General features: G+C 32.7%; 1 protein-coding gene across 1 annotated transcript; it reads right to left on the bottom strand.

The window, feature by feature from the left end:
- Nucleotides 1–8,213: 8,213 nt before the first annotated feature.
- RGTA1 (RAB geranylgeranyl transferase alpha subunit 1) lies at nucleotides 8,214–11,226 on the bottom strand. The gene is made up of 8 exons (XM_079056646.1): nucleotides 11,049–11,226; nucleotides 10,778–10,952; nucleotides 10,415–10,575; nucleotides 10,229–10,333; nucleotides 9,367–10,119; nucleotides 9,118–9,295; nucleotides 8,846–9,032; nucleotides 8,214–8,679 (listed from the first exon to the last, which is right to left on the bottom strand). Exons 1-8 carry the CDS (start codon nucleotides 11,162–11,164, stop codon nucleotides 8,288–8,290), a joined length of 2,067 nt encoding a protein of 688 aa, XP_078912772.1. The 5' UTR covers nucleotides 11,165–11,226; the 3' UTR covers nucleotides 8,214–8,287.
- Between the last annotated feature and the right edge of the window lie 2,482 nt (nucleotides 11,227–13,708).

The raw sequence follows: 13,708 nt of genomic DNA, 5'->3' as shown, positions 1-13,708 counted from the left end.
GTATGGTGTATCATGTACAAGCTTCAATAGGAACGATGAGGTCTGCCCTATTTAGAATCCTCGACCTCGGTCAATGCCTCATACGGATTCGACGTCAACGCACCTATGACACCATCGACGTAACCGAAATCTAGACATCGGCTAATGCCTCGAGGCCGGTTTGGAATTCATGTTTTCGAATTTGAACCAATGACATTCACATCATCAACATAATTTAAAGGAGATGAAGTTGTATCTGAATCTAAATGAGATGCAGCTAAAGGATATGTTGAAGAAGAGACTTTAATATTATCAGTCTATTATAAACAGATACAAAGACCGAGCAAGTCATTGAAACCACTAACATCTCGACAAGATCAAAGTCATGATTGATGATCTCAGGTCATGTCTTAACATCTCTTTTAGATCCAGTTACAACTCCATATCCTTCAGTTACGTCGACGATGTACTACGTTGTTGATTCAACGTTTGGTAAATGTTGACACCGAATTGGCCCCAAGTCATCAGTCGAGGCTGAGGTTTCAATTTTTTCGACAATGTTATACATTGTCGGTTTAGCTTTCGGTGCATGTTGATGTTGAATCTGCTAGAGGCATTGCTGAGGCTGAGGTTTTGTAACATCCCAATTTTTTTCAAACTTTGAAATACTATGGTTATAAAAACATTCGAGTATTAACCCACGTTTAACAAAAACCGAGCCCACAAAAACATTTATGATTTAAACATTAGGTGTTACCATTAAGCATCATAAAAAACATAGAAAGCAAATATGAATTACATCAATACATATATTAAGGAACTCAACAAGTTCCACTCTATCTGTCAATACACATCATCTAGCTTCTATCAATCATCACTGTATCCTTACGTATAACCCGAGATACATGGCATAAAAGAGATACATAAGACAATAATGTCTCGTGAGATACGTGGGTTTGTGACCCAAAACATTTATCACATTTTTATCGAGAACATTTCAAAACATTTACATGAAAATCATTTCATACATAACATATAATATCATATAATTTGTTTCCAAGTTAAGTGTCAAGGTGAAAAGAACAAAATCATTTCACCAAGGTATCATGCTATATCAAGATATCTACTTCGCGAATGGAAGGTACCATCCCAATAGATTTTTCTAGTTCCTCTTATGAGGTATCATGGTTCGGACAGTTTTCTTTGTACATTTTTTACTTTCTTTCTAGCTTTCACACTCAAACATTATCATTACTTATATCATCATTTATAATAGCATAGATCACCAGAAAGATATAATTTTAGAAGACACATTTCACATATCAAAACATTCGTTCTTCCAAAACATTATTTGCTTTCAAAACGTTCTTACTTTTAAGGCATTCTTTCAAAACATTTCTTTCAAAAGTATTTAACATTTTCATTTCAAAACATCTCATATATCAAATCATTGGTATTTCATCATCATAAAATTATTTTACCATGTACCCCAAAGTGGAAAAAATGGCAACACACACCCCCTAAAATTTGTACAACCAAAAAAAGGACATTGGTGGATAAAATCCAAGAGTGTTGTGACAATAATGTTAAAGTTGTCAAAGTTGAGAAAATATGGTGGCAAAATTCAAAAGGAGGTTTTTTGTGTTTTTTATGTCAAAATGTAAAAGTTTTGACTACAAGGACGAAAAGTGTCAAATTCATTAAAGATTTGTGGCAAAAACACCAAAATGTAAAACTTTTCACTGCAAGGACTAAAAATGTCAAAGTCACTAAAGATTTGTGGCAAAAACCTAAAGACACAAAAACTTAATCAAAACATAAAAATATAAAAGTTTTGACTTTAGGGACTAAAAATGTCAAATTCACTAAATTCTTGTGGCAAAAACCTAAAGGTAAAAAAAGTACTATTGCTAAGCTCCCTTGGATTTTATATATATATATATATATATATATATATATATATATATATATATATATATATATATATATATATAATAAGGTTTCTAGTCCTTTTTCTAGTTCTTTTCCTTGGAACAACACTCTCAAACACCACATATATAACATGTATAAAAGTCAATAAATAACCATAATACCCCTCATAGGTTCCATTACTAAATTTTTTTGCTTCAACTCATTCCCTATGTAAAAATATGAGTGTATGCGAAATCTATGCGTAAATCCGAGTCTGTATGCAAAAGTTATGAGAAAAATACTAAAGTTAAAATTTTGGTTGAGTTAGGCATGTTGAACGCGGGCCACACCCCTAACCACGCGGGTCACACCCTGAGGCAACCCCAAACACACCCAAAACTTACTTTTAGAGGCTTAAACTTGCTTGGATGGTTTTGGTATTTTAGGTAACCAATTGTAACACCTTTAAAAGTTTCCAAGAACTACTATAAGTCGTTTTATCATGTCAAAAATTTAACTTAATTCATTAAGTCCTCCTTTTACAAGATAAGCTCATAATTACACAACTGGAAGGATTAAAAACTTAAGTTGCTCACCCTTGTATTCCAATCATTGTGACTTGTTGCAAAGTCATTCAAAACATCTTTGGATGTTGTCAAGTACATAAAACCACAACCAATCTCAATGTAAGTACCTAATGTAACTATGGAATCCTCAATTCCATTCCATATTCCCATATTGTCATTAGGCCAAAACAATCATTAAAGCTAGAACTTCACTAGCATTCATTCATGTTTATGTTCCAATATCATCTATAGAGTGTCAATTCATGTTCATGAATGTCATTCACTTCTTAGATGTCAATCATCATGTAGTGATCCATAATTTTTCCCACATCCATCTCCATACAAGCTTATACATGATTCTACCACCATGGATGAGTTTGAGCATTCTAGTTATATTTATTGTTGTCAAACATCATCTAGGTCATTGAATCCATCATAACTTCATATACAAATACAAGATCTCCAAATTTGGGATTCTAGGGTTTACGATTGTTTATTTACCCAAATCATCAGATACATTAATGAGATGATTGGGATTGAGATTGTAACCATCAAAACTAATCACGGGAGGTTAGAAACCAACACCCTAGTAATTGAATCTCACAAGACTCAACATTAGGGTTTTACCCACTTCACAAAATTGTCTAGGTTAAAAAGAGAAGAAATTATACCTTGTAAGCCTTTGTTCTTTCTTTTATTTGCTTGGATGTTCAAATCTCCACTTGAACCAAACCCTAGAACTCATGAGATGAAAATCGCCAAGTAAGAAGATGGTATGTAGATCAATCATGTTTTTCTTCACAATAGGAGAATAGATGTATCTTTATCTTCCCAAAATTTACACATTTGGTCCCTTTAGTTTTTTTTTGTCAAATTTACCATTACTTCATTTTTTCACATTTACCAAAAATATTGTCATAACAAGTCCTCATCCATCAATTACATAACTTTGGTAGTCCCTTCCATTAATTGAGTCAAACCTTTTGGTCAACTCACTTTTCCGGCTTGATATTTTTGGCCCTTTAACTTTTAAAATATTATTATTTTCACTTCCAACTTTCTAAACTTCATACCAACTGACGATATGATTATTCCTTGATGATTTAACTATATAAATCATATTTTAATTATATACTTTATTAATTTAGAAACATAGTCTTAAATTTTAGGATGTTACAAGTTTCCCGATGAGGTAAACCCCATGGTTCGTGTTTGTTAGTAGTGATCTACAAAACCGATTTGAATAAAGAAAAAAACAATCGATTGTTTTAACATGTAAATATTCTGAAAAAATTGTCCACAAGTCTAAAAATCTTGAGTTTCATTGACAATGTTAGTCCGTTAAATCCTACAAAACGCCCTCAAATTTGTATTTTATTAATATAATAATATTATTATTATTATTATTATTATTATTATTATTATTATTATTATCATTGTTTTATTAATTAATTCCTAACTCAACGCACCATTTCATACAAAATAATTTCATCGGTGACCCTATGGGTTGTTCTTTCATGCATCCCTCCTACATTACCAATCTTTCTTCATATCTGACCATGGCTCCACCTCGCCCTTTCTCCTCTAGTTGTATATTCCCACCTTTTTGATTGCAAACCATGAACTCACATCACCTACAGAGACCATCATCGATACATCTTACAAACCATACTACATTGGTCTCTAAAACACCATAATAAAAAACATGGTAACACTTTGAGTGCTTGATTCCTTGGGTTTTCCCATAATCATGTATATGTAAATGAAAAGTGCTTTCCAATGCATGCACAGGCAAACGATGATCTGCATCAGTGTGTTAATGGTTGCTCGATCTTCATAGTTGTCGAGAGATTATATCTTTATTAAAGTTATGGTAGCACTCGGAGTCCTTCTTCCGAACATGGCTTCCCTCATAATCGTCTACAAGTAGTGAAGGAGAATCCACATCAATCTAGTCTGTCGGTGGTTGACATGAATTGCTTTGTCTTGGTAGTTGTCGAGAGCGATTATATATTTGTTAAAGCTATGGTAGCACTAGGAGTCCTTCATGTCGTGGTTTCTTCCATAATTGTGTATAGGCAGAAGAGAAGTTCTCTCGAACGCATATGCATCAGTCGACAAGTGATTTTTTTTCTATTTTTAAGTGATTAATTAGTTTAATTTGGTAATTGTTTTCGTGTGAATATGAATGTGATTATAGGTTGCAGCTAGAGATCTCGAAGAGTAAGTTTTCGTTGTAGGTTTAAAGGTTAATAAATGTTCGGTTGATTACAAACTTTATATTCAACTCTAAGTACAATTGATTTGGTTTGAAATATCGGTTTTTGTTTTGACATTATTAGGACTATTTTGTTCGATTCGACATTATTACGACAATTATTTGTATAAAAAATGTTAGTATTTTTATTTTTTTAAATGTATTTAGAATTTTATTTGAATTCGATATATAAAGATTAAGAGCTTGTTTGATATATACTTATAATTAAATCAATTATAAATACAATATTTCTAAAACTATTGTCTATTAGTTTCTTCAAGGTTACATTAAGATAGTTGTATTCATACTATTTCTACATTAAACACATTTGATTTATACCATGATCCTGCAAATATTAATTATTGTATTTAAATTATAACTAATAAATCACTAGAATGTGTAAAGCTAAAATGAAAAGACTAAAAGAAGTATCAATCCATTTTGGTACAAATAAATAATTTACTCGATATCTAGATTAATATTATTCATTTACATTAAAATGTAGTGATGAATTAATTGAGAAATAAGATTTGAAGCTGATTTGGAAAAGACATTTCAGCTTACCGTATCTACAGTTTCTAATTTGTTCATCTTCAAATTCCCTAATTTTAGGGCTTTCGCACAACATTCCTATTAATATTATAAATAGAATTCATTCTCAAAATATCAACATGTGTAAGTTCATTTTATTGGTATGGATGTTACATTTATATAACATGCTAATTTCAGAAAAGAGAGACATTATGGTGATAGTGGCTGAGCCAATGTGTAATTAGTGGGGTCCTTAACCCCTCTTAAATTTGAAATCTACCATATATATATATATATATATATATATATATATATATATATATATATATATATATATATATATATATATATATATATATGTTCATTTATGTAATTATATGGTCCTCTGGTCTTTGCACCCATCAGTCAAGATTTGAAATAACGAAACTTCCTTTTGTTTTTTCTTTTCTCCTTCTGTCCTTATTCTCCCATTCTTTCTTTGTTTAAAGTAGTTGTTTAAGAGAAAAAAAGACAGGTTATTGCACGGTCACCGTCGCCGGAGTTAGAACCGGCCACCGGCGCCACCCTTTTTCACTTTCTAATTAAGTCGCTAATGGGTAAAGGTATAAAATGGACCCTGGTTGTGTTTCGTGTCAGGACAATGGAACATACTTTTAATGGTTACTAACTATATGTTCAACAATTTAGGACTTTAAAGCATAAAAGTTCCAAGATATTTATGTTTTATTTAATTGCTTGGTTATAGTTGATTTTTTTTGTTCAAAAGGTGTAAGTTCATTTTGTGGGCATGGGTGTTATATTTTTATAACATGTTAAATTCAGAAAAGAGAGACATTATGGTCTTTAATGACGGAGTCAATGTATAATTAGTGGGTTCTAAGGACCTTTCTTAAATTTGAAATCCACCATATATATATATATATATATATATATATATATATATATATATATATATATATATATATATATATATATATCCTCCCTAATAAATGAAAATAATTTTGTCACATGTCACTCTCTCATTAACTTGGACACATGTCATTTTTTGGTATTTTTGATTAAATGTTATTTTCATTTGTCATTTTCTTATTTTTTTTTAATCTTTTCTTAATTAACACATCATATTTACACCTCAATTAATAATTGTTTTAATTGAAAATAACCAATAAATTACAATATTAGTACTCATATAGTATTTAATATTTTTCCTTTTAAATTCAAACTTATAAATTTTAAATTTCAAATCTAAAATTTCAAATTTAAATAAATTTTTGTATAAACCTTTATATTTAAATTTTGTTTTATCAAACCCGTATAATATACGGGTCTGACACCTAGTGTGTATATATATATATATATATATATATATATATATGCTCATTTTTGTAATTATATGGTCCTCTAGTCTTTGGCACCCATCGGTCAAGATTTGAAATAACTAGAAACTTCCTTTTGCTATTTCGTTTCTCCTTCTGTCCTTATTCTTCCGTTCTTTCTTTGTTTAAAGTAGCTGTTTAAGAGGGAAAAAAACGGGTTGATACACGGCCGCCGTCGCCGGAGTTAGAAACGGCCACCGGCGCCGCCCCTTTTCACTTACTAATTAAGTCGGTAATGGATAAGATATAAAATGGACCCCGTTGTGTTTCATTCTGGCTCCGCCACTTGTTATATTACAGATTTACATCAATACGTCAGGATAGTGGAACATACTATTATTAACTATATGTTCACCGATTTAAGACTTTAAAGCATAAAAGTTCCAAGATATTTATGATTTATTTAATTGCTTGGTCATAGTTGATTTTTTTTTGGGGGGTCAAAAGGGTGATGCCGCCCATTCTAAATACACAACTAAAGACATTTCAAGGCTATCTGTTTTGTTTTTAAATGAAGTGATGTTATATCCTCTTAAATCGAATGACATTTGAGAAAAAAAATTGCACATCGCATTAACCACCAACAAAAATCTAAACATCACTTGATTTTTGACAAGTTTTACTATATTTAAAAGATTTATTGGTTTTGTTTTTCTAATGTGACCACTCTTGTTAATTACAATTACACCATCCAAATCGTGTTGAGCCATGAATAAAGATGGCAACATATTTTCACAAACAAATATTCAATATATTTTTGGTATGATACAATTATCTAAAATATATATGATACGTTATTATCCAAAGTTAGTTAATTGAACTAAGAGTTTCTTTAACCACAAACACCAAAATAGTGATTGTTTAGCGTTAAAATAGTGTTTAAATTCCAATCAACCTCTAAAATTGTGGGTTTTAGAAGCCTTCACATTTGACCTTCATATTTGGTGTTAAAATGGAGTTAACAAAAAAATAATACTAAATTTGAAGGTTAGTTGGAGTATTCTTGCCCTCTAAAACACAAAAATAATGTAATAAAAAATAATGTAATATGGTGGATGGTTGGAGTTGTTTAAGGTTTCGAGTTTAGGGTCCAAGTTATTTACAATTATACCCTTCAAGACTAATTTACATTTTTAGTCCCTAAGTATAGCTGGTTCTTTCAGTTTTGTCCCAAAAATTTTCCTCTTGAATTTTGGTCTTTATTTGAAGTTATTGCAACTTTTTTTTTTCTATTATTGTAATCACTATTCCAAGTAACATGACTATGCTTTTGGAAATTAAAAAAGAAGAAGAAGAAGAGAAACCTATACTATAGATTGAAAAATAGTCATTTCACTGGAATAGGACAAACACGTTCCAAAAATCTCAAATAAAAACCAAAACTAAAACTGCAAGAGAGCTTTTTGGGAACACATTACACAATTGCAAAAATCAAATAAAAACCAAAACTGCAAGAGAGCTTTTTGGGAACACATTACACAATTGCAAAAATCAGCTACACTCACGAACCAAAAATGTAGTTTACTCTAAAAACAATATTTGCCATGTGCACATGATTATAGAAGGGCTAAATAAAAGTAGATAAAAAAAGTATGTTGCAATTTCTTGTATATTTAATCCAATATAAATTATGCATAGAATACATAAACGTAAGCAAATTACTATAACTAATGTAATTCTTCACCATCAAGCCATTTAAGTTGAGGCAACAATTTAAACAAAAACAAAACAAACCTTTCATCAACAACCACATTCCCCACTATATCTAATTGCATCAAATTCAAGCCTCCAAAAATCGAATATGCTTCCCAAAAGTTGACCAATTTGGCATCATCACCATTAGCAAATTCTTCAAAATTTGGATCATATGAAAGTGTATGTGACATGGGAGATGAGCATAAATATCGTCTTGTGTCTACAGTGTGTGCACCAATCTCATTGTGGGAGACATTCAAGACTTTAAGTGACTTCAAGAATCTCAAAGGCTCTAAAGCTGTGAAACTCGCGAGTTTATTGTGACTAAGGTTTAAGCATGAGAGAAGCTGCAAAGCCTCCAATCCTGTCAATAAATAGCAATGTACTTTCAATTTGGTTGTTTTCTTTCTAAAGTTTAATGCAAATAAATGTATATACATTGCCATTTCTTGCATTTAGCCCAACTTATGTTATACTAAATGAAGCATGCAACTGAGAATTAGAATAAAAATTACAAATGTTTTTTTTACCTTCAATAGAGTGAAGTTGGTTGTGGCTAAGATCAAGACTTTGCACCCACAATAGCCTCTCAAAAGACCCAATTCGTGACAATGATAAAGAATTCAATCTTAAACATATAGAACCAGTGATATTCAAAGAATTTGACTCTTTATATTGCCAGCAGTATTTCAGTAAAGATTCAATGCAAGAAGTCATCTGCAATAATACCATTCAAAGCTCTTATAGAGTCCAAACATGTATAAATAGAACCAAAGAAGATGATATGTGAAGAAAAAATTACCTGTTTTAACAAAACCAAGCTGTGTTCATTCTTGTAATATTGGTAATGTGAAGGGTCTAATTTCATTAATTCAGAATATAGTTCCAAAACTTCCTCTGCATGAGTGATTGAAGTGCCAGTTGACATCATGGCATCATGTGCCATTAATAATCTCGCAAGTGTAAGCTTCCCAATTTTACTATTAAATAAAAAAAAACAAATTAAAAATAACACACGCATTAAGCTTAGTAAGGAAAAGGCCAAACATACCACTCTGCCCAAGTCAATAATTCTTGGTATTGAGCTATTTCACTAGCTATCATCTCCAGCTTCCATTTTGAAGATGTGGGATGCTCATCATCACTTTTTGTCACCTCAAAATATGATTTAAACAATTGGATACTCTTCAAACTTGTGTCAATTGTACAAAAAGATTCATCTGTGAACGTTATCCTCCCAAAACTCTTTCCTTCATCAGGCTGCAGATCATGGCATACAGAAACCCTAAATGCAAAAGACCAGGGCTGGCTACAAGGAACCCCAGATAAAGAAGTTATCCCTTGAGAATCTTCTGACCTGATTTTCACTTCATAAGTCTTTGATGAGTTAAGTTCTTCATGGGGAATACTCAGATGTCTCACCCAGGCTTGACCACATCCAAACTTATTTGTTGAAAGTGGACTCCAAGTAATATCTTTAGACACATCAGACTCAGTTTCAACAGTAACTGTATGTGAGTTTAAGCCTTTAACAGTTTCATTGAAATAAAGAACAATGGGAAATGTCACTTTATTAGCTATTGGTAAATTGATATCAGAACCACAAGGAGGCCAAGAAGAAACCATAATAGGCATGTCAACTTTAACAGTCTGATCAAGAAGCCATAGATGATAAAACCATCCACTTTGATCATCTGGATCGGTAAAGACAGCATTTCTTACAAACTCATACTCTTCTGTTAGAAAGATCTCTTTTGGAAAATACCCTTCAACCTTTTTCTCCAGCAGATGAGTTAAGAGTACACTACAGATGAAAATACCATCATGTATTCTTGTCCCTTGATAGAATGGAAGTGCACTAAATATACACAGATACATACATATACAATCTTTTTTTTTTTTTTCAAACATACCTACGATTATGCCAAGCAGAATAATTGCTGAAGTTATCATTTATCATATCTGTTGTAAATTGTAGCTCCTTTTCATCTGATATGTTCTTCAACCCTGCTATGAATCTGATAAAGGTATAACAGATCAGGTCCATTTAGATTACATAATACCCTGATTAACTATGTCAGCAAATAGAGGTCTTTCACCTCCTGTAATTCCATGCATGAAAATTGCGGGTGTCTTGCTTCTGGAACAGATTTAGAAGCTTTAGTTCCCGCTCTGTTGAAGAATTCCCCTTGCTTACCACCCATTTCCGGTGATCCCAAGCTCCATAAGACTTGAAATTCTTCCTCAGGGCATTCTCTACCTGTAATATACAGTTAAAATATTATCATGTTCAAGCAAGAACAGTTTTATATCTTTCCACAAGGTAATGCGCATCAATATCTAGGTTAAACATGTGTCGTTTGATCACAAAGTTAGTGAACTCTTTTCTTGGAACCTAGTATTAAGGTTATGTAATCGGAAGTGTAAGGAGACATTTAAATTAGAGCAAGATAAGAACTTACAACTCGCAGTTCTTCATCAATAATCGATTTGACGTGATCCGAATCTGCCTTTTCGACCTCTGATTGACTACTAATATTATGCTCAAACGCCAGTTTTCGATAATTCCAAGCGGTCATAAACTCCGGATTAATCTCGAGAAGCTTAGCATTGAGTTCTAGGGCTTCTTTCGTGTAACTAATTTTACGAAACCCAGTATATAAACACAGATCAATCGATGCCTTTGATACAAAAAAATACTAAAAATATGGAGATTTGAGATAGAATTTGTACATATTGTTGTGATGATTTTGGAGAAACTGAGTTTGAAGGGATCGAATCTTTGCAGCCTTGAGAGCTGATGCATTTTCGTCTACTGGTGTTGCAGATTTCCTCGGTCTTCCGTGCATGTTTCTCGCCGAGAGAGAGAGAGAAAGATAGACGGCGTCTGATGTCGAGAGAGCCCGACCGTCTAGACCAATTATATAAACCAACAGGTTCAGTCCCTGGTTTCCATTTTTATCACTTTTTGGACACTAGAACAATATTGTTTCTTAATTGAGAAATTAAATATTCTCCTATCATTTTAAGACACTTGTCATCATTTAAAGTGGGTAGGAAGATAATTAGGAGGAAAAGTAGGAGGATATTTAATTTCTCTTCTTAATTTGATGATTAAACTTTCTTGATTTTTCTTGTTTGGGTAGAGACACGAATCACTTCAAAAAATAATTATATAAACTTAATGTGAGTCCTGCCAATTGCTTAAATTATTTGAGTTTGTCGAGCCTACTATATCTTGCGCGCGACAACTTGACAAGTCAAAACGTTTGGAGCACAAAAAGATAAATATATACATATATATTCGAGCCATGTGGTAATTTTTGTGTTAGTTCATTATATAATACATATGAATTGTGGGAAGGTTTATCACAGTAACCTAGAGCCAGCTAGTTACTGTTCATCGGTTGGTTAAAGCTGGTCAAAGATGGTGGTGGTTGGTTGATATTTATGGCTCCTTTTGGCTGGTCAACGGCTGGTATGACTAACGTGGCTTTTTGCTGTTCTTTTAGGATGATTAATGTCTTCACCGTTCTTCTCTTCCAATAGCTAATCTCCACCGCTTCTCACCCGGTAGATGTTTGTTGCGATAAAAAATCCCCACACCATCTAAAATTCATCTTTCGTCTGTCTACAACACCTCTTCTACATTCCACGACACCCACCTCCAGCACCGTCCTCCTCCCGTTCTTCCCCTCCGCCAACGACACCCACCTCCACCGCCACCCTCCGCCATCATCCCCCTTGGTAAGTTTTTCTCTTCTGATTGTCCCCCAACGACCGTCATGCTTATTCACACCTAAATCGGAAAACCACTACAACAAACCACCGCCCACCATCTCCTCCATCATGTCGATCTTCAATCGTCGCTTTGATATGTGCTTGAATCATGTCATCAATAAGGGTTGGTCGTTTGATTGGTCGGTGCTACAGATTACAGAGGCTTGGGGAAGTGTGAATCAGTTGGATTTCGTCGAATCGATTGTTGAACACCGTCAGTGTAATATGTTTTCAAGGTATAAGGTATGCATCAAAACCCTATTTAACCGATTGTGAACTAGAATAAGTCGAATCCTTGATATAAACTAACTCTCCTTTTTCAGTCTTGGTGAAGAAATCATTATCGCTAAAAGATAGTCGACCATTATACAATCATTGGCATTTGTTTAACCATCTGGCGGCAATAGCGCGGTGCGTTCGGTGCGATTATTAGCCACAACCTCACCGCTAACCGCAAATGCGGTTAATCCATTTTCAAAACCGTTTGGTGCGGTTATTTTTGCGGTGCGGTTAGGCGGTTATTTTTGCGGTGCGTTTTTTTTCGGTTATTAACTGCATGAATTTGGTGTGGTTTTTAACCGCAGTTTGGAGTTCAAACGGTTTTAAGAGTTCAAACTTATTACTTGTAATAATAATAAAAAAGAATAAGGTATAAAACAATTACCTTAAATCATAAACAACTAATATCTTAAAAACGTGAAATTACTAGTAATTAACAATAAATATCTTAAAATTGTGAAATTTCACCATTTTCCAAAGTTAAACATAACAAAAAAATTAACACTTTTGTCCTCCAGAATTTTATCATTCTTTCATCCATAAAACTTGTCTTATTTTTAATATTTAATATAGTAATAATTAATAAAAAAATTATATATAATATATACGGTGCAGTGCGTTTTTTTTTGTTTTTTTTTGCGGTTTTTGAAAACTAATAACCGCACCACACCGCAAATTTGCGGTTTTTGAAAAACTGAAAACCTCACCATCGGTTTTTATTGCGGTTGCGGTTTTTGCGGTTAATTTTAGTTGCGGCGCGGTTTTTGCTCACCCCTAGGCGTCATTTAATTAGGTAAAAAAAGTTGCCAAAATTCAGTAGAATCTCAACATAACAACCAAAAATAGTCATGAAGGTAGAAGAACAGTAAAGCTACACGTTTTCGATGGTACAACTGTAACACCCTGTTTCGGGACATTCCATAATTTAGGGTTCATGGACCATAATTGGATCATGTAAAGGCTTTGGGCTTTGAGGAAGTAAAGTTTTGACATTATTGAAGGTTTATAATATTGGTTATGAGATCTAAGCTCTTGATTCGTGTGCTAGAATCAAAGGGTAAAATGGGAAAAATTATATGTTGGGCTTCTTGCATGGATTTGATAGGTTTTATAGGTTATAATTCAAAGCATGAAGCGAAATAACTTAACCCTTAAGTTCACATGCAACCTATTTGGATCTAAGTTTTCTCTATTGATAGCTATAATATATGAACATCAAGAACCCTAAGGAGTCCCTACTATAATCGAAATTAACAAGGGATTAGGGTTTACATACCTTTTGATTATTATAGCAAATAATCAAAACAATTCCTTCTTCAAATGTCTTGGAAAAC

The sequence above is a fragment of the Lactuca virosa genome, chromosome 6 (assembly GCF_052849685.1).
Source record: "Lactuca virosa cultivar CGN04683 chromosome 6, Lactuca_virosa_CGN04683_v6, whole genome shotgun sequence".
Lineage (NCBI taxonomy): Eukaryota > Viridiplantae > Streptophyta > Magnoliopsida > Asterales > Asteraceae > Lactuca > Lactuca virosa.
The sequence above is the reverse complement of the archived record's forward strand: the minus strand, read 5'-3'. Positions and strand labels throughout refer to the sequence as shown.

What these genes read in the sequence shown, in the direction of transcription:
- RGTA1 (XM_079056646.1), bottom strand. Translation starts at nt 11,164, where the DNA reads ATGCACGGAAGACCGAGGAAATCTGCAACACCAGTAGACGAAAATGCA. An exon ending in CAAAATCATCACAACAATAT is followed by an intron (nt 10,953 to 11,048) that starts GTACAAATTCTA and finishes TCGTAAAATTAG; the next exon opens with TTACACGAAAGAAGCCCTAG. An exon ending in GCTTGGTTTTGTTAAAACAG is followed by an intron (nt 9,033 to 9,117) that starts GTAATTTTTTCT and finishes GTATTATTGCAG; the next exon opens with ATGACTTCTTGCATTGAATC.